The sequence below is a fragment of the Rhinolophus ferrumequinum genome, chromosome 16, assembly GCF_004115265.2.
Source record: "Rhinolophus ferrumequinum isolate MPI-CBG mRhiFer1 chromosome 16, mRhiFer1_v1.p, whole genome shotgun sequence".
Classification (NCBI taxonomy): domain Eukaryota; kingdom Metazoa; phylum Chordata; class Mammalia; order Chiroptera; family Rhinolophidae; genus Rhinolophus; species Rhinolophus ferrumequinum.
The window spans coordinates 6,300,431-6,323,281 of NC_046299.1; the positions used below are offsets into that span (position 1 = coordinate 6,300,431).

The 22,851-nt window shown below is 46.4% G+C and overlaps 1 protein-coding gene across 1 annotated transcript in view; it reads right to left on the reverse strand.

Annotated features, from left to right (window-relative positions):
• LHPP (phospholysine phosphohistidine inorganic pyrophosphate phosphatase) overlaps positions 1-22,851 on the reverse strand; it is a 117,587-nt gene that overhangs the window by 69,661 nt on the left and 25,075 nt on the right. The window contains exons 5-6 of the mRNA XM_033131282.1: positions 22,524-22,616; positions 3,452-3,543 (exon numbers count right to left, since the gene is read on the reverse strand). Of these exons, the coding sequence (XP_032987173.1) occupies positions 3,452-3,543; positions 22,524-22,616 (185 nt within the window). The remainder of the gene's footprint in view (positions 1-3,451; positions 3,544-22,523; positions 22,617-22,851) is intronic.

Below are 22,851 nucleotides of genomic sequence, written 5' to 3' on the forward strand. Positions count from 1 at the left end.
AGATCGCACAGCCATGGACGAGTCCAAATCCCACACTCCCAACATGGCTGTAGCCTCAGACAATCCTGCACATGTGTGTGTGCGAGCAAGTATGTGTGTGTGCACGTGTGCATGCAACCAGAAAACATGGGCCTGAGGGGGTGTCCTGCACCAAGGCCTTCGGGAGGCCCTGTGTTGCCCCCTCAAGCCTCCCTCCCTTTCCCGTACCAGAGACTGGCAGGCCCCCCACCGAAATTTGCACTCAGCTCAGCCTCCGCATTCCTGTCTTTGACCTCCAGCCATCAGAGAAGCGCCGTGGCCAGGGGTGAGTCTGGAGCTCGTTCACTGCATGGCTGTTCTGCCACCTGTGCACGGGACAAGGCCATCCCCCACTTGCCTGGATCTCCTAGTTCAGCCAAGGCTGGACCAAGGCCCCTGACAGAGGACAGGCCCATGGGGTCTTCCAACGCCCTGCTGACCCATCCAGTGGCCCTTGGCTCCTGTGAGTCCACTCAAGGCCGCTTAGACGAGAGGCCCGGCACACAGTAAGGATACACTCACCACTGGACACAGCCCCTCCCCTGCCCAGCTCACAACTGGTGCCGACATGGGACATGCTGACCTTCAAACCTAGGTGCCGGCTCACGCAGGTGGCCAGAGGGGTGGTGGGGCAGCCCTAAAGGAATTGCTGGGTGCTACCTGGGATGCGGGAGGGAAGGACGCTGGCCCAGTTGCCAGCGTGCCAGCTGACTTCGGAGGCTGTTCTCTGGCCAGAGCCGCCCACACACCTGCAGAGAGAACCTTGCAGGGTGCCGCAGGGCCTGTATGGATTTCCAGCCCCATGGGGTCCGCAGAGCACACAGCTCCTAGGACTGTCCCACAGGCCAGGCCCCGGCCAAGGTGCTGTGTGTGCGCCGAGAGTGCCATCTGCAGGGAGCAGCGGGAGGTGCAGTGCACGTGTACACACACGGGAACAGAAACGCACTGAGCAAGCTAGAACTTTTAGTAGCCACATTAACAAAAATAAAAATAAGCAGGTAAAGTTAACATAAACTGTCAGTATCTGTCATCAATATACAAGATTACGAACGAGCTCTTCCACATTCTTTTTCTCCAGTCTTTGAAATCTTATGTGTATTTTGCACTTTCAGCACATCGCAATCTGGACCAGCCATATTTTAAGTGCTCAGCAGCCACCTGTAGCTCGTGGCAAGTGTACCGGGCAGCTTGGCTCTAGACAGTGGCCAACGGCAAAGAAGTCTCTGCCCGCTTCCACACACACAGAATCCAGCCACCTGTCTGCCACACGGCCTCCCCTTTGGGTGGCTCATTCACTACCTTACCTGAGCTAAGGCTCTTTCCTTCCATCCTGCATAGTAACAAAGGCAGGTACACATCCTTGCAAACGGACCAGTCAAAAGGTCTGAAATTTTAAATACCGTCAAGAAAAGACAGGCTAAGCGCCATCCTCTCCACTCAGGGCCAGGTGGCTGTACCCAGAAGGGAGCGAGACAGATATCCCCATCGCCACGTCACCTTTGCTGAGGGCTTGATGGGTGACCGGCACGAAACCAGTGCTTACGGATAGCATCTTCTTGGGTATTTAAAATGATGGAGAATTGTCTTGGAAAGATGCCACAAAACGTTGCTCAAGAAAATAGCAGGTTATGAAATAATATAATCCCGTTTGTGTAAAAAACACAAAATATTAGCCCCATGTTTATCTACACAGAGAAGGCAGTCTAGAAGGATCTGGCCAACGGTTGATGAGGTTTATCTCTCCAGGAAATGGGGTCATTAGGGAGTCTGAAAAGCGCTGACCCTGGTGGTATAAGGTGGGCCGCTGCCTCCCACACCTCCCGCTGCACATTTGTGGGCGTCCTGACCGTGAGTGCGGACCTTCTTCAGAGACCCAGCCACCTAGAGGCAGGGGGCACGGTCAGTATGTTCTCAGTTTATTGATGTACAGCTCAGGCTGGCCAGAAAGACCCCAACTGAGGCCACACTTAATCGGAACACACGACATGTTTTCTTCCCCAAGGACCCAGAAGAATTTCTGTGCAAGACACTTCCGAGTCCTCACTCTTCAGCTCCTTCTGAGCCACACCTCTGGGTTCTCAACAAGGGGCATCACGCCTGCGCTCACTGGTCTGTGATGCTTATCGATGAGGTGCCAGCTGGCTGCTGAGGGGACGGCTGACACTGGGGCGGCCCCATGGACCGGGCAGCACGTGCAGCAGAACATCGCCCAGAGGGCAGCACCTCCCACTGCTCAGCAATAGGACAGGGCTCTGTAACTCTGGGGAAAGGTGGGATTAGGGACCTCAGAGCCCCGGGGTGGCCCCTTGGCCAGAGTGTTCTGAGGTTTGTAAGTGCCGTCTCCCTTACTCTCTTGCTGAGGGGACCCAGGAAACCCTCCTTCGAGAGCCTGGGGAAGAAAAGGCCATATTTCAGGTATGCCAGGGGCTTCAGAGGGCCTCTGTGCCCTGGGAGGGTCCAGAACAGGGCTGGAAGGAACTGGGCTTCCTGGCTCCAGACCCCAGGTGTGCTGAGACTTCCTCACTTATCTTGTGTCCACCTGCAGGCCCCAAACCACAGGTCCCGGGGATCTGTCACACAGGGGAGGGGCCTCAGAGTGAGAGTCAGGCTGTCTTATCTCTCTGACCCTGTCTGGGCAGCTCACTCAGGACAGATGTCGCGCCCCGACACCTGGAACCCAGGACCCTGAGTAACCATGTTTCAACCATGTCTCTCCAGCATCCACAGAATTCTCCTTCTCTGAATGGCTGTGATCAAAACCATCCAGAATGAGGCAAGACAACACCGATGTCTAAGGCAGCCACGACAGCTGAACGAGCCAGACCCCAGTCACCATAGGGCACCTCCCCAGGCCAGCAAGGGCCCAACCCCGACAGGTCCATCAGCGACCTGCCTGACACCAGGCTGACCTTTGACCCAGCAAACAAAACAAGCTCTTCTGGAGACAGAGGTTCGGTTCGAAAGCATCCCGGACCAAGAATCTGTCGTCTCGGGGGTCTGTCTCTCACAGAACAGGGAAGGTGGAGCGAGAGGGGAGGGAGGGTGGCCAGGCCGGCTGAGTGCCCACAAGGCGTGCCCACTGCCATGCAGCGAAGGATTTGAAGGAGCACGGCCCAAATTCAGCCTGAGGTGCTGCGGGCTGCAGCCTGGGACGGCCGGAGCCTTTCTCTTTCCACATTACGCACCTATGCAAACCCGTTGTGAAACTCGGAGCCGGTATCAGAAGCTGCTTTACCTCACCACTCTGTGCTCCAGAAGGCCCGTCCTCAGAGGGCAGTGACATAAAAGTCAGAGGATGCCCGCACACTGCACCTCTATTTGGATAGAGTAACCCCCTTTATTTTGGACAACAAAAGAAACCAAAAACATGGCCACCGCAGGAATCCACGGAGGAAGGCAGGCAGGTAAACCTGGCCATGCGTAAGGCACTCACCTGAACTTCCCGGTCCGCACCTGCAGGGCTCTCATTCCACACCGCTGGGCACCGCCGACGTCACCCACGATATCGTCTCCGATCATGATGGCCTGTCATGCAAGGAAATGCACTCAGAAGTGACGGCAGCAGGGGTTTACGCCTGTGCCCCTCCATCTTTTTTGACATAAAAAAACTGTTTGATTTGATGTTTAAAACTGCCATCATATGAATTAAACAAAGTAATATCATCATCCTATTGATTAAAAGTCAACCCACCTTGAGTATATCTCCCACTGTCCCCCATGGCTCTGAAAAGGGCATATCTGGACAATTTGAAGTCAATCAACACACATCAAAGTGATGTGGTACCACAAGGATGTATGGTGAGGCTGAGAACATGGGCTGGATTTTACTTGTGATTAAAGACTCTGTAGCCGGGTTATTTTGTCAATCCTTGGTTCTATGAAAACTAAGTAAATCTCTGGCAAATCTCTGAAGGTCACAGTTTAAAGGGTTTTGCTTTCAATAGTGAAGGTACTACCTATGAAAAACAAAATAATAGGCAAATAGAAATACACACACACACACACACACACAAGGAACTGCTCACAGCCTGGATATCATTTTTGAAAACAGCCTCCAGAATATATTCTCCCACCTGAAACAACTAGAAAATCAGATAAACTATATAAAACAGTTTTTAAGACACAGGACATTAAGCAGCGAAGGACAATGATTTCTGAGACACAGGAAACAAATGAGGTGAGTCCTGTAATTGCCCCAGCTTACTGCCTTCAGTGTTTTCAGACTGTGGGTGCAAGTAGGGAGAACCAGGTGGAGCCCAGTAGACACCCTCAATTGAAGAGACAGCTAAGCACTGGGAGACCTAGGTAGCTCGAGTTCCAAGAAAACAGAGTATCTCAGAGGAAAGTGCTACCCAGAGAAGAATGGCAGAGCTCTACAGAGGGTCCCCCCAAATGATGCAGTATTCCGTACTCTGCCGATCAGCACAGACAAGTGAGGGAACCACTGAGGCCAGGGAAAGAATCACATGGAAAAATTAAACTGCCCAGACCTCACACAGGGTTGGGAACAGTGATGGTTCCCACCAGCCACACTGGAAAATCTCGTAGTTCAGAGGGCACTGAGTAACATTCCCAGAAGCAACTTGCCTTGGTCGTGGGGAATAATTAGCCCTAGGCTAAACCCTGCTCTGGTGCTGCCTCCCAATCTTAAAAGCAAGATCTACAAAGACCACACTCTTTCCAAGTAATTTAACTGCATTCCAGAACAAAGTACAAACATACTGATGGGCATACAAAAATATCCAGCACCCCCAAAGGTAAAATTCACCATGTCTGGTATCCAATAAGAAATGATCTGACATGCAAAGGAAACAAATATCATACATAATGAGGGGGGAAAATCAACCAATTGAAACTGACTCAAACTGACACAAATGTGAGAATTAGCAGACAAGGGCATTAAATCAGTTACTGTAACCATATTCCATGTTTTAAAAGTTAAATAGAGACATGGAAGATTAAAAAAAAGATCCAAATGAAGCTTCTAGATGTGAAAACTACATTGTCTAAAATGAAAAATATACTAAATGAGATCAGTGTCCGATTAGACAATGCAGAAGGAAAGATTATGAACTTGAAGACATAGCAATAGAAACTATCCAAAATGAAACACACAGAGGAAAAAAATTTTTTTTAATGAACAGAACATCAGAGAGCTATGATGTAACTTCAGAGGACCTAATATACATGTAAGTGGACTCCCTGAAAGGGAAATAAGAGGCAGAAACAATATTTGAAGAAATAATGACTTAGGGGTGGCAGATTACTTCAGTTGGTTAGAGCATGGTGCTAATAACACCAAGGTTGCCAGTTCAATCCCCGCATGGACCACTGTGAGTTGCACCCTCCTTAAAAAAAAAAAAAGAAAAAAAAAGAAATAATGACTGAAAACTTTTCAAAGACAACAAAAACAATAGATCCACAAATCCAAGATCCCAATCAACACCAAACACAAGGAGCGTGAAGAAAACTACATCAAGGCACAACATAATCAAATTGCTCAAAACAAGTGACAAGAAGAAAATCTTTAAAACAGCTGGAGAAAAAAAGGCATTATCTACAGAGAAACAAAGCTAAGACATCAGATTTCTCATCGAAAACAATCCAAGTGAGAAGACAGTGGAACCCCATCTTTAAAGTACTAAAAGGGGTGGGTGGAATGTCAACCTAGAATTCTATACCCAGCAAAATTATCTTTCAAAAACAAAGGTGAAATACAGATATTTTCAGCTATCTGAACGTAAAATACTTCATCACCAACTGATCCACACACAAGAAATGTAAAAGGAAGTCTTTTAGGCAAAAAGAAAGTGGTGCTAAATGGAAATATGGATTTATACAACTGAATAGAGAGCAGCAGAAAGGGTAACCCAGGGGCACATGCTCACCTTTTCGCCTGCTTACCTCCCTTCTTGTACTGGCCACATCCTACCAGTCTTTCAGGACTCAGCTCAAGGTGACCACCACCTTTCAACGCCGGGCTGGGTTCTGGGGCCCTCCCAAAGCACTCTGATTACTCCCCTTGTATTGCTTGCACCCTACTGCATGATACTAGTTCACGTATCTCTTCCAGAAATGTGTGAGCTCCTTGAGGGGAGGGCTGTGTGCTGCCATCTGGCACTTAGGTGATGACCAACAAAAATTATAGAGTGGATCAGTGTTCTGAACGACAGCATGGCTATTCATCTGGAGACACTTAGGAGGCACAACGCAGAGTTCTCACTGGTCACCAATGAAAAGAGTGGGGTGGGGGGATATCGTCTACTTGAGTGTTGCCAAAACTTTAGTCATCAGTGGGTCTCCTTTTGCCATATCAATATTAGAGTTTAAATTGATTCGTACTTTTTTACATAAATAAATGTATTCTCAAAGAATAAAAGGACTGCCTCTCTCAGTCAACTACCACACAAATCTGATTAAAAGCTTCAAAATACTTTCAGAAGATTCTGCTAGTGGAAGAAAAGTCTAATGCCTTAGATATCCAATGTGTTACAGATGCGCTTCCCAGTCCCGTGGACTGGAAAGGCCTAAGAACCTGACTCCCAAGACAGAGTGAGTGTCCTGATGTTGACGGGACAAAAGCTTTGAAGCTGAGGGTTACTCCACACGTTTCCTCTCTGGAAGTCAGATTCTAGGTGGGGCTAACCAACGAATAAATACAGAAACCAAAATCAAGGGAAATCAAAACGATGACCGTGGAGCATTCACAGGCCGGGGAGACTCACCCATCAATTTGGACTCTGCCTGTGAGGACAGGGGTCCAGATGGAATTGGCCTTCCGTCTCAGAAAGGGGGCTGGGGGTAGTGGGAACAGGGGCAGGCCCTATGTGACTAGCAGAATGGACCGACTGAGCTCAAGTCTGAGAAGGGGCCAGGGCAACTAAGCACAAACCCCAGCTCTGCGATCTGCTAGCGCTGTGATCTGGGGCAAGCCTCCACTTGAATCTGTAAAATGGGTCTAATCGGTGTGGGGTTTGAATGAAATCATTTAGTTAAGCATCCAGGACAGTACCTGGGCATACTAAGTTATCTATACATGTTGAAAAGGAAAGGTTTTATTGAGGCAACTCCTAACCTAGGCCCATGGGAGACAGTCTAGTCTCTCTTGCCTCCAATGACAATGGCACTCTTGCCTCCAGTGACCTGGCAACTTGGTATCGAGCCCTCTGTGGGCCAGATAGTGGGGACACAGTGAGTCAGAGACACAGTCCCCACTCTCAGGAGGCTCCTAGTCAAATGCAGAAAACAGATGTTCATCAGATGATTTCACAAACACATGGCCAGGGGGGGAAAGTGCAGGAGGCTGTGAGGCCTGACCTTGTGGGGTTGGTGGTGGTCAGGGATGGCTTACTGGAGAAGGTGAGGTTTCGTGCTTTGATCTGAAGTGCAAGAGGTGTCAACCAGGTTGGGGGGGAGGGGAGGGGTGACAGTATTCCCAGCAGGGGACACCACGTGCTAACTACCCATCTGTCATGCAGGGTCTCTGGTCCCGCTCCCCGCATAAGAATGCAGAATATGGTGAGGCCAAAAAGGAACACCCACGGAGCCATGGATAGGAAGGTTTATACCAGTATAGTCTCGCTGGCGGCTGGGTTGGAGATACAGGAAGCAGGCTCTACACGACGCGCAATCCAACGTCTGCTTCTCTGCCAACCAACCAACCCCTAATGTAGCCACGGCAGTTATATTAGTGGCTAATGGCTAACCAGTAAGAGCTGATGGCCACCCAGCCACAGTGGATGGCCGTCTGATTACAACTGATGGCCTTCTAATAACCGAGCCAGCACCTTTCCACGTGAGGCCAAGAGCCTGGAAACTGTTCTCTGGGATTCTGTCCCCACACCATCGGCCACTATTCCCCAGGCCAGGCCACATCAGGAATTACAAGAGCACAGGCCACTAAGCCTGAAGCATCTCGGGAATAGGCCTTCAAATAGCAAGGAATCATGAGGAGCTTGTAGAAAGGGACAAAGCCTGAGCTGGTGCCCCCCCAGAGGCCAGGGAGGTAGTTCCAGGTAAACACATGGCTTCTCTAACCATCGGACATACCAAGGCCCCATTACTTAATCATAGTGGAGGCCATATCAGAGAAGCTACAAGGGGGTGCTGGCCCCGGGAGAAAGCGCGGAGGAGACGGCCAACGACCACCAGTGCTCAGAGCTCTTCTGCCCACAGCTAGTAGCCACAACCCACTGCAAGACATACAAGACCCTTGAAATAAATTGCACTTCTTCCCAGTGAAGAAACTTCACACATTTCACTAATTTTCTCTGATCTTTTCTCCATCTAATCCTGTGTTTCCCAAAGTGAATTACACATACTATTTGATTTTAGCTAGAACAAGGACATATATATTCTTACTGTCATGGCTTTGTATTTATTTTTAGAGTAATCTATTTATGATAAGTGAGTGATTCTGGTTTTTCATTGATAGTAGTGATAAAAGTTCCTTTTAAAAGACATTTATTTGTCAAAAATGAATCTATGCAAAGAAACATTAATAGTAGTGCCAGTGGCAAGAACCCAAAGCTGGATTTTTTTTTTTCCCCTAGAATGACTGATATTGGGGAAAACACTGCCAGATCCAAATGCGTTTAATTGTTGTGTCTACAGGCTCCCACGCAGCTGTGTGGGAGTCATTGCTCACCAAAGCAGCAGCAGCCAGTGGCAACGTGTGTTCCCTGAAGTGGGCCCAGCAGCAGAGCACACACAGGTGACCCTGAGGCTGCCTGCAAAGCCAGGATCGCCCGGGGAACCACACAGCTCACCAGGGAGCAAAGGGTTGGAGCGGGCAGGTGCATGGCCCGGGCGGCCAGCTGGTGGCAAGCCCCCTACGAGGTCCTACTTGGCCCTTCTCCAGGAGTTGTCCTGAAACCGTGAGGTCGGCCCATGAGCTTGCACAGCGTTCCAGCTTAGGCTCTGGGGCCGTCGTGCTCGAAGGTTCCTTGGAAAAGAAACGAGTCTTCCATGCTTCTGGGGAAAATAAAATGTTGTACCGGCACGCACACACCAAGGCAGTAGAAATTCTCCCCCCTCAGAGCACAGGTTCCGGGCCTTCCTGGGTGAGAAGAGTTGTTGATGTGGCCCATGCACGGGGAACCGGGGAGATCTGGGTCCTCGGAGGGAGCTGTCTCATGGGGGGAGCAGAGCAGTGCCTCTGCACGATGAACCGACGCCCCGAGCCAGGCAGAGCCCTGCGGCCTGAGTGGGGCCGGAGGAGAGTGGGTGCGGGACGGCCGGGCGTGCAGCTGCCTGGAGCAGCGATGCCTGTCTGGGCCAGCCTGTGGGCCCCGCACTGCATACCAACATGCGCTCCGGCCCCTGGGGAGCTCACAGATTTACTATCAGTGAAGGGCAATAATCACGCAAGGAGGAGCAATTATTGCCAAATCACTTAGGATTTAAAAAAATCATTGGTGAGAAGATAGAGGTCAAGAGGTGTGCTGTCGGGGGAAATAAAAAGACCGCCACCTGTCAGGCCTGGGGTGCACTTCCTTTCTCACTGCAACATGGTCAAAGCAAGCGGAGACACACTGAGAGGCCGGACGCCCACAGAACACAGGAATGCAGAGAGCTGGAGGGGGGACCGCACAGCCCTTTAGGCAGCTTTTCTGGTTTGGGCTCAAACAGCAGAGTCACTCATCCTTCTTAAATATTTGTGTGCCTGCCATGGTATCCTCTTCGCCATCCTAGGTACCAGGGGAAGAACCCACTCCAACAGGTGATGATGTTTACAAACTTCCAGTGCCACAGAGCTTTCCCAAGAAAGCCCACATTTTACAAATTTTCTGGTTATCCCGGGACGCTGCTAGGGGAAGCACTTCTCCCTCTCATGGGGCAGCAAATAGCAAGGCGGGTGATGAAGAAGCAAAGGGTGCAGTCTGCATTTCAGCCCCCAGTGGCACACACCCACCTGGAGAGGCCTCGAGGTGACATATCACACTAGGATGAGCCTAGACCTTCAGCTTGAAGGCTCGAAAGAAGCTAGGCCCCCTTAGACACCTGGAGATGGCGCATCGCTAAGTGATTTCCCCCACGGTCTGGCATATTTGTAAGGAACAACATCAACACAGCAAAACACAACCACCATTGTTTTATAAAAGGTAAGAAACAAGGGTGTTGGTGTGATGGGGAGACTCACTCTTGACAAGACAGCTGGTGAGGACGGAGAAGTGAGGTAGCACCTTTCTGAAACAGAAACGAGCCACGTGTGTCACGGCCGACCACTGCGTCACCGGGGCTTCTAAGCGAACAGTCAGGAGTACACAGGAGGATGCACACACAAGTGTGTTCACCAGGGTTATTATGCACAAGAGGGAAGTCGGAGGAAATCTAAACGCCCAAGGATGGGGGCTGGTCAATTACTGGCAGTCCACACAGAAGGAATACTATGTAGCCACAAAAGTTACTTTGTGAAAGTGCTTAAATAAGCACACAGGAAACTGTTCCCAACACAATATTAAGGGGGAATGGAGAATGAGGTTTCAAATAGCACATGCGGGATTATCCCAATTTTGTGTTAAAAATGTATATATAGACACACACACAAAAAAAATTGAAAGGGTTAAGCATGATTTGTGTTATTCTAGGTGAGTGGAACAATGAACATTTTTTTCTTATACTTTGGAATTTTTCCTATCTCCTTTAATAAACATGAGTTATCTCATACTCAGATTTTTCAAATACGTGTATTTTGAGAAGAAGAAAATAAAATTTACTAAAAAAGGCTGTAGGGGAGAACATGTCTTAGGAAAAACTAAGATAAGAGGTTTTAAAGATACCTTATGACCAAGAGATACAGCACAAAAGCAACCTCAGAGCTGGAACTTCCTGAAACTGCCATGTTTCAGACCCGCTGCGGCGGCGCTAGGCCTGTGCTGGAGCTTCAAGTTCAAACTAGGGTGTGTCAGTGGATGGGCTGTTCCTCTTGGCCTTGTCTCTCCAGGTGCCTGAAGCTCACACTGTCCCAGCACGTCCTGCCTGACCTGACACCCAGAGTCTGCACCCAGCAGAGGGGCAGGGCCTGGGACAGGGGTGGGGCTCGGCCGACAAAGGGAAGGGATCAGGCCTTCCACAGACACACCTGAGCGGGAGGAGGCCACGAGAGATGAGTGGACGTTTGCTGCCCACCCACAGGCCTCCCCATGGGGGGAACAGACTGTCCTCCTAGCCCCACAGCTAGAACTAATGCCCTGAGAACCTAGGAGCAAATTGATGGGGCAAAGTCCATGTTTTATGCCCAGCCTTCTTCGGAGAAACACACAAACCTCACCCCATTTTGGATAGGCTATCTTGAGGGTGCTAACCCTCACTATCCAAGATCCTGTCTAATTTTATTTTCTGTATTTGTATTCTGCCAACCACATATACTTTAATACTTTGCAAAAGAGACAATGATATTGTACTACTAAATACGCCTTTCCAAACTTCATTTGCCAAACCTGAAAATTCTGATATGTCGCTCGCCCCTCCTTGAGCACTGGGGTACAGCAGAAACCTGGAGGGGATTGGGTCCCGGCCTCACTCCTCATCAGCAGAGTAATCTTAGGTTTAACGCTAGACTTTCCTGTGACTGTTCCCCAATGCTGTGGTTCTCAATTGGGGGCAGTTAGGCTCCCCGGGGACATTGGCAATGTCTAGAGACATCTGTGGTTTCACAACTGGGGGTCGGGGGGTGTTAGGAAGCATCCTACACTGCACAGGACAGCCTCCATCACAAAGAATAATCTGGCTCCAAAATGTCAAGAGTGCCGAGCTTGAGAAACCCTGTCTTTAACCTTAAGATGGAAATGTGAGCATCTATGACAGGGGACTGGAGTAAGGACTTCAGGACATAAATGGACACGAGACAGAACCGAGGTGTGCCCAGCACCCGTGGTCCAACCTCTGCAAGCCTCAGGCTCCTCATCTGTGAAATGGGCGCACACAGCTTCTAGGCTGTCGCATGGTGGCTCCTGGTGCTAACTAGGCATTCTGCTTTGAACAGTCCCAATTTCCATGGAACTTGCACCATTTGCCACTGATGACACTTCTTATGATTACGGAAAACTGCCAAAACCTTCACACCATTTGGGCGTTAGTATGAAGAAATACAACCACCCACTGATTCAGAAGCCTTAAACTATGAGAATCAGGGATGTCTACAAGTAACCTTTAAGGGATGTTATTCTTTGTCTTATTACTGAATCCTAGAAAGGGACTGGTCACCTCTAAGAGGCCTGAATTCCCATTTATTGGAGTAATACTAGGGAGCGTTTGAGATCTTGCTCCCCAGCTTATGTAGTCAGTTTGGGCTCAAATAAACTCTTATATTAAAAAAATAGAGTAATACCAGAGATGTGTTATTTCTAGGCTACTGAGGAAAGGCTAAAATGAAAATTGGATTTGGGGAGTTCTATCCATTCCCAGTGCAGGCTGAAATGTCCTGCAAGGAGCAGCAAGGAGCAAGTCCGGGCCCAGGAAAAAGCAGTTATCAAGGGAAATGACTGGTGATAACTTTATTGATTAAAGCAGCTTGAAAAATTTAAGGTTTACCACAGCCTTGCACTTCAGCAGCAAGATAGCTCCTCACAGGCATTTTTCATTAAAAATAAAGAAGCAGGAACAGAGAATTATTACCTTGTGCATAAGACACAGTTCATTTGAAATGGCCTTATGTTGAAATACTGCTTTAAAATGTCTACACATCCTGAGGCTCAAAAAACATTAAGGGGCCGTTTTAGAAACATGGTGGGGTGGGGGGTGTTAAGAACAGGCAATTGCCACTCAACTGTCTGTCAAGGGGAGAGACAGAAATGACATTTGAGGGTGAAAGAGAGAATGATAATGTGGGTGGTAAATAAGATTCAGCTTTGCCACAGGTGCTCGGAGCCACCAGAGAAAACAACTCCTTAGCTACCAGCTACCCAGGGCCACAGATGCCCACGAAGGTGCAGGGACCACAACCTCAGCAGACAGCCCACCAGGAATCCAAAACACTAGCGTCAACCCCCCAAGTCCCCTTAGCTCCGGCATCCATCAAAGGAGAAGCCGGAATAAACCTGACCCCCCCATGAGGGCCTCGGCTCCCTGTTGGGGTGTGGGGAGGACAGTTTTTCATTCAGAATGCAAACGATGAGACTGTGAAAATAACTGGAAAATGCCAAGCAGAAAAAAGGGCGATTGGGGCAGGGGGACACCCAGGGTGGAACTATCCAACTACAAGCAAATTGAACGTCTTGACATTGAGTTCCTCTGGTCTTATCTTGTGGGCAGTGACAGCTTCTTGGTGTTTGTTTGTTTGTTTTGGTTTTGGGTTTTTTCTGGGGGTGGGCAGTTGTTTGAGATGGTTTGTGATCATACAGCTCATACAATTCTAAGTACTGGTTTTTTTAGCTCACATTACAACGGTAGCCTTCCTCCCACTCTATAACAAGTGTTCTTGAAAATGTATTCTCTCTTAAATCCATCCTATGAGTATGGTAAATATATACACAGTTGTTTATATTTTGAAACTGGAAAGAGAAGCATATTTATAAAAAGAGGTACCTATGAGAGATGGGTAGAAAAAGAATAGAAGGAAAAGGACAAAAGCTAGACTTCCTTGAGTGTATCTTCTTTTGTAGATTTGATTTGGAAATCACATAAATATTTTACATAACTGTAGCACAAATCAAGATGTTGAAAAACCAATTCCCTAAAAGTTAGAAGTAAAATGAATTCAAAGAGCATCCTGTTGGTGGTATGCACCCAGAGAAGAACTAATCTGATAGCTTCAAATGACAGGACCCCTCTGGAGGGATCTGCTCAAAGCAAAAAAAAAAAGAAACCGTAACCAGGACCAGTCCCCAGTCTTCTCACACTCAGTCACCAGCGATCAGTGATCAGTGTGCCGCAGTCCAGTCCCCTGGCACGGCCACACGATACTGTCCCAGCCTTGGTGGCACTGGTAGGACCGGTGGTGATACCCACTCTTTTGTGCCTGGCTTCTTTTCACACAGCACATTTTTGAGATTCAAGACGCCGGTGTGTACTGTGGGCTACAGCAAATGGATCGATTACGTGGGTATTCTTGAGAGCCAGGCCTTTGGCCATGGAAAAGGGATATCCAGATATAAGATTGGTGCAGCCAAGTAAAAACTCAGAGGTGTGAATCTGAATCAGAAGTTTCAGAATGAACTCAAGGGGCATTTCGTGTTTAAAGATACATATTTTTCTGAGCCTTCTCGACAAAAAAAGCTTAGCAGTGATGACCAACCCAGTAGCAATGAGAACCGTTAATGTCCCAGTGGTTTCTGAATATGATTTCCCACTAAAGGTAAGCATGGTTTCCCGGAAGGATGGTGGAGCCCAGGCCTAGGCAGGAAGTGTGTGAGGCAGCTGTGGAACATCCTGTGATAACATGGAGCAAAGAACCTGAGACCACTAGTGTCAGGTCAAAAAGACTCAGGCGCCAACTTGAAGGTGCCCACTGGTCACAGATGAAATACTTTGAACATCAATGAGATAGTAACTGCAATAGATTGAAACTGATAAAATATGTTTATATATTTACAATAATGTATGTATTTTTAAATCCTCTTTGCCACCTTGGGACGATATTAGAGAATCAACTTACTATTTTGAAAACTAATAAACATGGGTAAGAAACAGGCATTTATCTGGAGTTTCTTACATGAACTGTACCTCAGGATAACAAACAGTTGGTGAGAAGTTTTCCTACACAGAAGTAATCCAGAGGAAAAAATGAAGGAGGAATGATAGAATTCACATATCACCATTTCACAGCCCTTAATGAATTAATAAAGTTAGGCACTGATCATTAGTAGCTCCTAATACACGAAAGGGGACAACCAGACATTCTGTGCCACCTGTTAGAGGACACACCGCCACCTAGAAAGTAGTCTTAAGAAAACTGAACCAGAATCTGACCAAGCTTCTAGATCCAACTACCAATGCACAGGAAACAGAGGAGGCAGAGGACCTCAGGGGAGGACGCCACGAGGTACGATCAACAGAATCCAGGGGGACACCATACAGGACCAACAACCCAGTTTCTTCTCCACAACACTGCAAAGAAAAACAAAAGGGAGGTAGGAGTTGACAGATTCGAAAACACTTAAGAATCACACTGACCAATGACAATGCAAGGCCCTGCTTTGGATCCAGATTCCAACAAATGTAAGCAACATAATTATAAGACAATCAGGGAAATGTGGACAGTGACTGAAGATTTGATGATATGAAGGAATTATTGTTAGTATTATTTAGATGTGACAATGCCATTATCTATGTTTTTAAAAAGAATGCCTGTGTGTTAGAGACACACAGAACTGTTTACAGATGAAGTGATACGATTTCTGGGATTTGTTCAAAACAACGTAAGGGAGAGTGGCAGGTAGGGGTATAGATGAAACACGAGGCTATTAATCTGGAAAGGGGTCCCAATGGCCAAATACAGGACAATTTGAGCAACAAAATAAGTAACAATAAAAATGGAGTGTAACAAAATCCTGAGTCCGTGTTGGAATAAATAAACAAGTAAACGGGAGAAAAAGGAAAGTTCTTCCTAACAGTAAATTCCAATTAATAAAGACGGAACAAAGGAAACAGAAATTCACCGTTTGGCAAACACCACAGTAATAGCTGTTTCAGGTAAGAATTATCAATGGGTGCTAAAATTAGGAGGGAAAAGAATGAAAGGAAAGAGGATATTTACATTGTGTCAAGTACTTTCCCACAAGATACTTATTAGTTACAAAGGGACAAATAGTAACTTTGCAGTGGCGAACCACTGCAGACACCACCTCTAATGGGGATCAAAGAGAACATCACCAATAACGGGGCAAGGTGCCATCACATGCTTCCTGATGGGATGTGCCCAGAGGGCACAGCATTGTTTCTGTGAGATTCCTGCCAAAAATGCATCACCTAAAATTAGATCATGAGGAAACATCAGGAAAAAGCCAAACTGAAGGAAGTTCTACAAAATAACTGGCCAGTACTATTCAAAAATGTCACAATCCTGAAACACACAGTAAGACTGAGGAACTGCCCCAGAGTAACACTAGTGGACATAACCGCTACAATGCAAGTGACCCCCAAAACAGTATTGGTGGGAGGGCTGTTGACATCTGCAGAAGGTCGCTATAGTAGTTAATAGTCCAGTATCAACGCTAATTTCCTGATTTTATAATTGTTCTATGATTGTTACGTAAGATGCTAACATTTGGGAAGTTGGCTTAAGGGCATAGGGGAACTTTTTGTACTATTTCCACAACTTTTTTGTAAATGTGAAATTACTTCAAAACAAACAGCTAAAAACCAATTTTAAAAGTTGTTATTAGTCGATAATTACTAAAGTCCAGTGATGGAGACCTGGGGGTTCATTCTGCTATTCTCTCTATTTGCACAGGTATTTGAATGTTCCATGATAAAAAATAATAAAAATAATAAAAAGAAAAAGTTAAAAAGAGAGGATTAAGAGACAAAACAGCCACGTGCAAGGCATGGACCTTGTTTGGATTTGATTCAAACAAATCAACATAAAAGAGTATTTCTGAGACAATCAGGGTAATTTAAATACGGATTGGTATTAGATAATACTAAGGAATTATTACTGATTTTGGGGGGTAGCTTTTTTTCATTGTGATAAAATATGCATCAGACTTACCAATGTAACCAATTTTAAAGTGTTCAAATCAGTGGGATTAAGTACATTCACAATGTTGTGTGACCATCATCACCACTGAGTTCCAAACATTTTTGTCACCCCAAAGGAGACCTCATAGCCATTAAGCAATGACTGTCTGCTCCCCGGTACTCCCAGCCCCTGGCAACCACTAATCTATTTTATTTCTCTATGGATTTGTCTATTCTGGACATTTCATTTAAATATACAAAACGTGGCCTTTGCGACTGGCTTCTTTCACTTACCATGTTTTCAGGGTTCACCCATGTTAGAGAATATATCAGTATTTCATTCTTTTTGTACCTGAAATGTCCATGTGTGAACATACCACATTTTGTTTGTCCATTCATTTGCTGATGGAACATTCACACTGTTTCTACCTTTTGGCTATTGTGAATAATGCTGCTATGAATATTTATGCATAAGTTTTTATTTGAACACCTGTTTTCAATCCTTTTGATATGTACCTAGGAGTAGAATTGCTGGGTCATATGGTAATTCTATGTTTAACTTATTGAGGAACTATCTTCCATAGTGGCTAGTTTTCATAGCGGCTGCTCCATTTCATATTCCTACCAGTATTCCTGCATGAGAGATCCAATTCTTCCACATCTTGCAATCACTTGTTATTTTCCGATTTGTTTTTGTTTTAATTGACCTCATTGTGGTTTCGATAAGCATTTCCCTAGTGACTAATGGGGCTGAGCAACTTTTTGTGTGTTTCTTGGCCATTGTTAGGTGGTTTAAAGCATCGTACAGTTATGTCAAAAATAACCATCTTTTTTTGAAAGGCATACTACAATATGAAAGGATGCAGTAAGTCTGGGATTTGCTTTAAAATACAGAAGCAAAAAAACAAGTAAATTATTAAAAAGGAGGACATCCAAGATGGTGGAGAAGATAAACACTGTGCCTGCTTCCTTCCTAATTTTTAATTAAAAATTAAAATTACATTAAAATTACAACTAAATTATAGAACAATCAATCTGGAGAACCACCTGAAGTCTAGCTGAACTGAAGTTTTATAACCAAGGATACAAAGAAGAAGTCACGTCCGTAGGAGGAGCAGAGACGCGAAACAGGCTGACCACAAACATCCCTGTGGAGGTTGAGAAACAGGAGAAATATCTGAGCCACAGAGGTTCCCCCCAGAGGAGCGAGGGACCCCAACCACAAACCAATCTCCCCAGCCCGGAGTACTGGTGCCGGAAAGAGAAGCTCCCACAACCAATGATTGTGAAAAACAGTGAGGATTCGGACATCCAGGTGGGACGGAGGCTGCAGAAACCCAGACCTGCTCTTACACGGTCCTTGCACAGACTCACTCGCAGGCACTCACCTTGGGCTCTGGCGGTGGCAGTAACTCAGGGGGCATCGGAGACATACAGAGGGCAGACTGAGGTGTGTGGCTTTGTAGCAAGGGCTGAAGAACAGTTGCTATTTTCTCTGTGTCGGGTCCTTCTCCTGTGCAGCCAGCAGGTGGGCACCATCTTTCCTGTGTTGCGCCCGCCCCCACATGGCTAAATCTGAACCTGATTGGCCTGGTGAGCTCCACTGCTCCACTCTGCTGACTCACTGGGACCCTGACCCACCCAACACCAGAGGTACTTTCTCCGAGAACAGCCAGCCCCACCCAAATTGCACTATTTCTTGGAAAACTGTTGGAGATGGGCAGCAACTGGCCTCAGTGTGCTCTGAGATTTTTGCTGAGTAGCTCCAGGCTCAGCATTGGCACCAAACCAGAATCTACATTAACCTGGTGACCACAGCTCTTCCCACTCTGGTGACTCCCTGAGACCATGTCTCACCCAACTTGCATACCACATGAGGCTTTATCAGTGTTTAAATCTTAAGGGAACCTATAGGTGGCAGCAGGCCTCAGAGTGTCCTGGCTTTTTACGGAGATACCCAGTACTGGTGGCAGACATCCTCAATTCGTAGTGTGGCCTCTCCCACTTGCCTCTAGGGTTAGCACTGGCAGCAAACAACTGCAAATCACTTCGTAGCTGCTACCAGGTGGTCCACGGCCGGTCGTAAGGCAGAAGATGACTTGGGCCTGCACCACAGCCCCTCGCAACAGGCCCCAGAACCAACACACTTGGAGGGTGGCTCACACCATTGTAGAGCACCACCCAATTAGCCCCACAAGTGGCACACCCAAAGGGCAGTCTCAATAGGCACCAGAGCCCACTGGGGCGACTCTCACTCAGTGGGGTAAGCCCTCCGTACAGCAACCTATAAGTTGTGGACGAGGCCAAACCCCACAGCTGATCAGTCTGAGGGTCATTCCCACCCACTAATATGCCAACAGCAATCAGGACTTAAATATAACAGAAGGGTACACACAACCCACATAAGGGGTACTCCTGGAACACCCGGAGCAAGTCACCAGGGAGACTGTGCCAGGGCCCCACAGGGCACCTACTACATAAGGCCACCTGGCCAAGACCGGAGACATAGCAGACCTACCTAATACATAGAAACAAACAGAGAGGCAGCCAAAATGAAGAAATAAATGTTTCCCAAATGAAAGAACAGGAGAAAACTCCGGAAAAAGAACTAAACAAAATGGAGTCAAGCAACCTACCAGATACAGAGTTCAAAACAATGGTTATAAAGATGCTCAGGGAACTTAGTGAAACTTCAACAAAGAGATAGCAGCATAGAAAAGGACATATAAACCAAAAAACAAACAAACAAGAAAAAAACAGTCAGAAGTGAAGAATACAGTAATTAAAATGAAGAATGCACCTAGAAGGAATCACCAGCAGACTAGATGAAGCAGAGCATCGAATCAGTCATTTGGAATACAAGATAGCATAAAACATCCAATCGGAACAGCAAAACGAGAAAATAATCCAAAAAATTAGGAGAGTTTAAGAGACCTCTTGGACAACAACATAAGAACATTCACATCATATGGGTACAAGAAGAGAGAAAGCAAGAGATTGACAACCTATTTGAAAAAATTATGACTGAAAACTTTCCTAACCTGGCAAAGGAAATAGACATACAAGTCCAAGAAGTATAGAGTCCCAAACAAGATGAACCCAAGCAGGCGCACACCAAGACACATAATAACGAAAATGGCAAAGGTTAAAGACAAAGAGAGAATCCTAAAAGCAGCAAGAGAAAGGCAACTAGTAACTTATAAGGGAGCTCCCACAAGACTGTCAGTTGATTTCTCAACAGAAACTTTGCAGGCCAGAAGGGATTGGCAGGAAATATTCAACGTGATAAAAAGCAAGAATCTACAACCAAGATTACTGTATCCAGCAAAGCTATCATTTAGAATCAAAAGACAGATAAAGAACTTCCCAGACAAGAAAAAGCTAAAGGAGTTCATCACCACCAAACTAGTATTACAAGGAAAGTTAGAGGGACTTCTTTAATATGGAAAAAAAAATAAGAAAAATAAAATGGCAATAACTACATATTTATCAATAATTACTTTCAATGTAAGTAGATTAAATGCTCCAATCAAAAACATAGGGTGGCTGAATGGATAAGAAAACAAAACAAAACCCTTACATATGCTGCCTACAAGAGACTCACTTCAGATTGAAAGACACACACAGATGAAAAGTAAAGGAACAGAAAAAGATATTTCATGAAAATAGAAACAAACAAACAAAAAATCTAGGGTAGCAATACTTACACCAGACAAAATAGACTTTAAAACAAAGGTTATAACAAGAGACAAAGAAGAACCTAGAAATCCCACGTCTAGGTATTTTTCCGAAGAAACCCAGAACATTACTTCAAGGGGACATGTGCATCCATATGTTCATTGCAGTATTGTTTACAATGGCCAAGAGGTGGAGGCAGCCTGGGTGTCCGTTGATAGATCAATGGATAAAGAGGAGGCGGTACATATATTCAATGGAATATTGCTCGGCCATGGAAGGAAATGGGTTCTTGCCAGCTGCAGGGGTATGGATGGACCCAGAGGGTATTGAGCTGAGTGGAGTATGTCAGACAGTGAAAGACTGATGCACTGTGATTTTGCTTATATGTGGAATCTGAAGGACAAAATAAACAAACAAAGCAGAAACAAACTCATAGATACAGAGAACATACTGATGATTGCCAGATGGGAGGGGGTTTTGGGGTGAGTGAAAAAGGGAAGGGATTAAGAAGTACAACCTGGTTGTTACACAGTAATCATGAGGATGTAGGGTATAGCATAAGGAATATAGTCAATACTATTGTAATAACTACGTGTGGTGCCAGATGGGTACTGGACTTGTTGGGGTGATACATGGGAGGGACTTGGGGAGCAGGGTGAAAAAAGTGAAGGGATTAAGCAGTACAAACTGGTAGTTACAAAATAGTCAGAGGGATGTAAAGCATAGAGAAGATAGTCAATGATATGGTAATAACTATGTATAGTGCCAGGTGAGTACGAGACTAGTCAGGTGGATCACTTCTTAAATTATAAAACTGTCTAACCATATGCTGTGTACCTGAAATCAATATAAAATAATATTGAATGTCAACTGTAATTGATAAATTTGAAAAGGGGAGGGGGCGGGGGAAGGGGAAGAATAAGAGGTCCAAGTTTCCAGGTATAAAACAGGTAAGTCGTGGGGATGTGATGTACAGCACGGGGAACAGAGTCAGTAACACTGTGATAGCAAAGGACGGTATCAGCTGGTGGCTGGACTTATCACGGTGATCACTTCTTTAGGAATATAAATGGTGAATAACTATGGTGTGCACCTGAAACTCATATAATATTGTATGTTAGCTAAATTTTAATAAAAATCTTTTAAAGAAAGAAAGACAAAAGAAGAGAAAAGGGCTAGAAGGAACTTTGGCAAAATCTTTTAACTGTCAAATACAGGTGATGGATATGGGGGGGAATCACTGTATCATTTTCTTGGCTTCTGTGCATGTTTATAATTTGTCACAATAAAAAAAGGAATTCTGCCCTATGAAACAAAGTCATAAGAAAAAGGCTTTTTATGTCTTTAGCTTTCATTCATTCAAACACAGGCCTCTGTCTACCAGCCTTGCAGGGCATTTCCTGAGACCTTGAGACCTGTGCCTTCTGACATCTGTGAATACTGGTGGGGGCGTTAGAGCACAGAGGTACCAGACTTCCGCAGCTGTGGGCTGTTTTCCTCCAAGCAACGTTGAGAGACCAGTGCTCTAGACTGGAACTGATAAAGGAAATTCAAGTCCAAAGGGAAGGGAGGCCACGGTGAGCTTTGGCACCACCTCACCACAGGAGACTGACATGTCCCCTTATACCACGTCCAAAACAGACAGTAGGGCAGCCTTGGGCTGGGTACAGACACATGCCTATTCTTCAACAGTGCTCTCCGGAACCTGTCAGCTGGAGGGAACCATCTCCACACTACCTGGGACGGGGGCGGGAGGAGGGGAACACTGTGGACACTAAAATCATAACTGCTTTTTATCTTTTTAAGATGTATGTTTGGAAGGCAATCTGTTTCAAAATAGTCATCAATGTAAAGGTGGCAAGATGCATGATTTTATTTCACATGTTGTTTTAATCTTGCTATAGATTGTCTTTCCAGTGAAGTATTTTTAATACACTGATAGGATTTGTCCATCCTTCTCCTCCAGAGAAGCAAATGTCACTTTCAAAAGCCACAGGCATTTCTGTTTCTCACTCTCATACTGACACTAATGTACCAGGTTAAAACATGCAGTGGGCCTCCTTTGCTATCTATTTCCCCCTTTCCAGCCAAATCAGCTCTCATGGCGGGGTCTGCCTGTGGCTGCCCGCCCAACCGCCACAGGCACCACGGCTTCCTCGTGTGAGCGCGCCAACCCTCCACACGCACAGCTCCCGAGGGCGTCCTACCTGGTGGGCCTCCAGCCCCATCTCCTGCAGGGCAGACTTGAAAAACTCAGGAGACGGTTTCCCCACCACCTCGGCTTCGATACCACAGGCGTACTGAGAAGAGAGAGGACACGGCGTGGGTTTGGAATGAAGCGGCAGGTAAAGAAATACGTGACCTGCAATGAAGGTCTCTCCCTGGGGAAACGGGAAGACTCTTCCGATGTGTGCCCGTGGGCCAGGGGCCTCCAGGGGCAGGACACATGGGCTGAGAGACACACCTGACAGGCAAGAGCATGATGACCCCACATCGGCCTCCTCAGGGGGCTCCGGGCCCCTCACCACCAGGCAC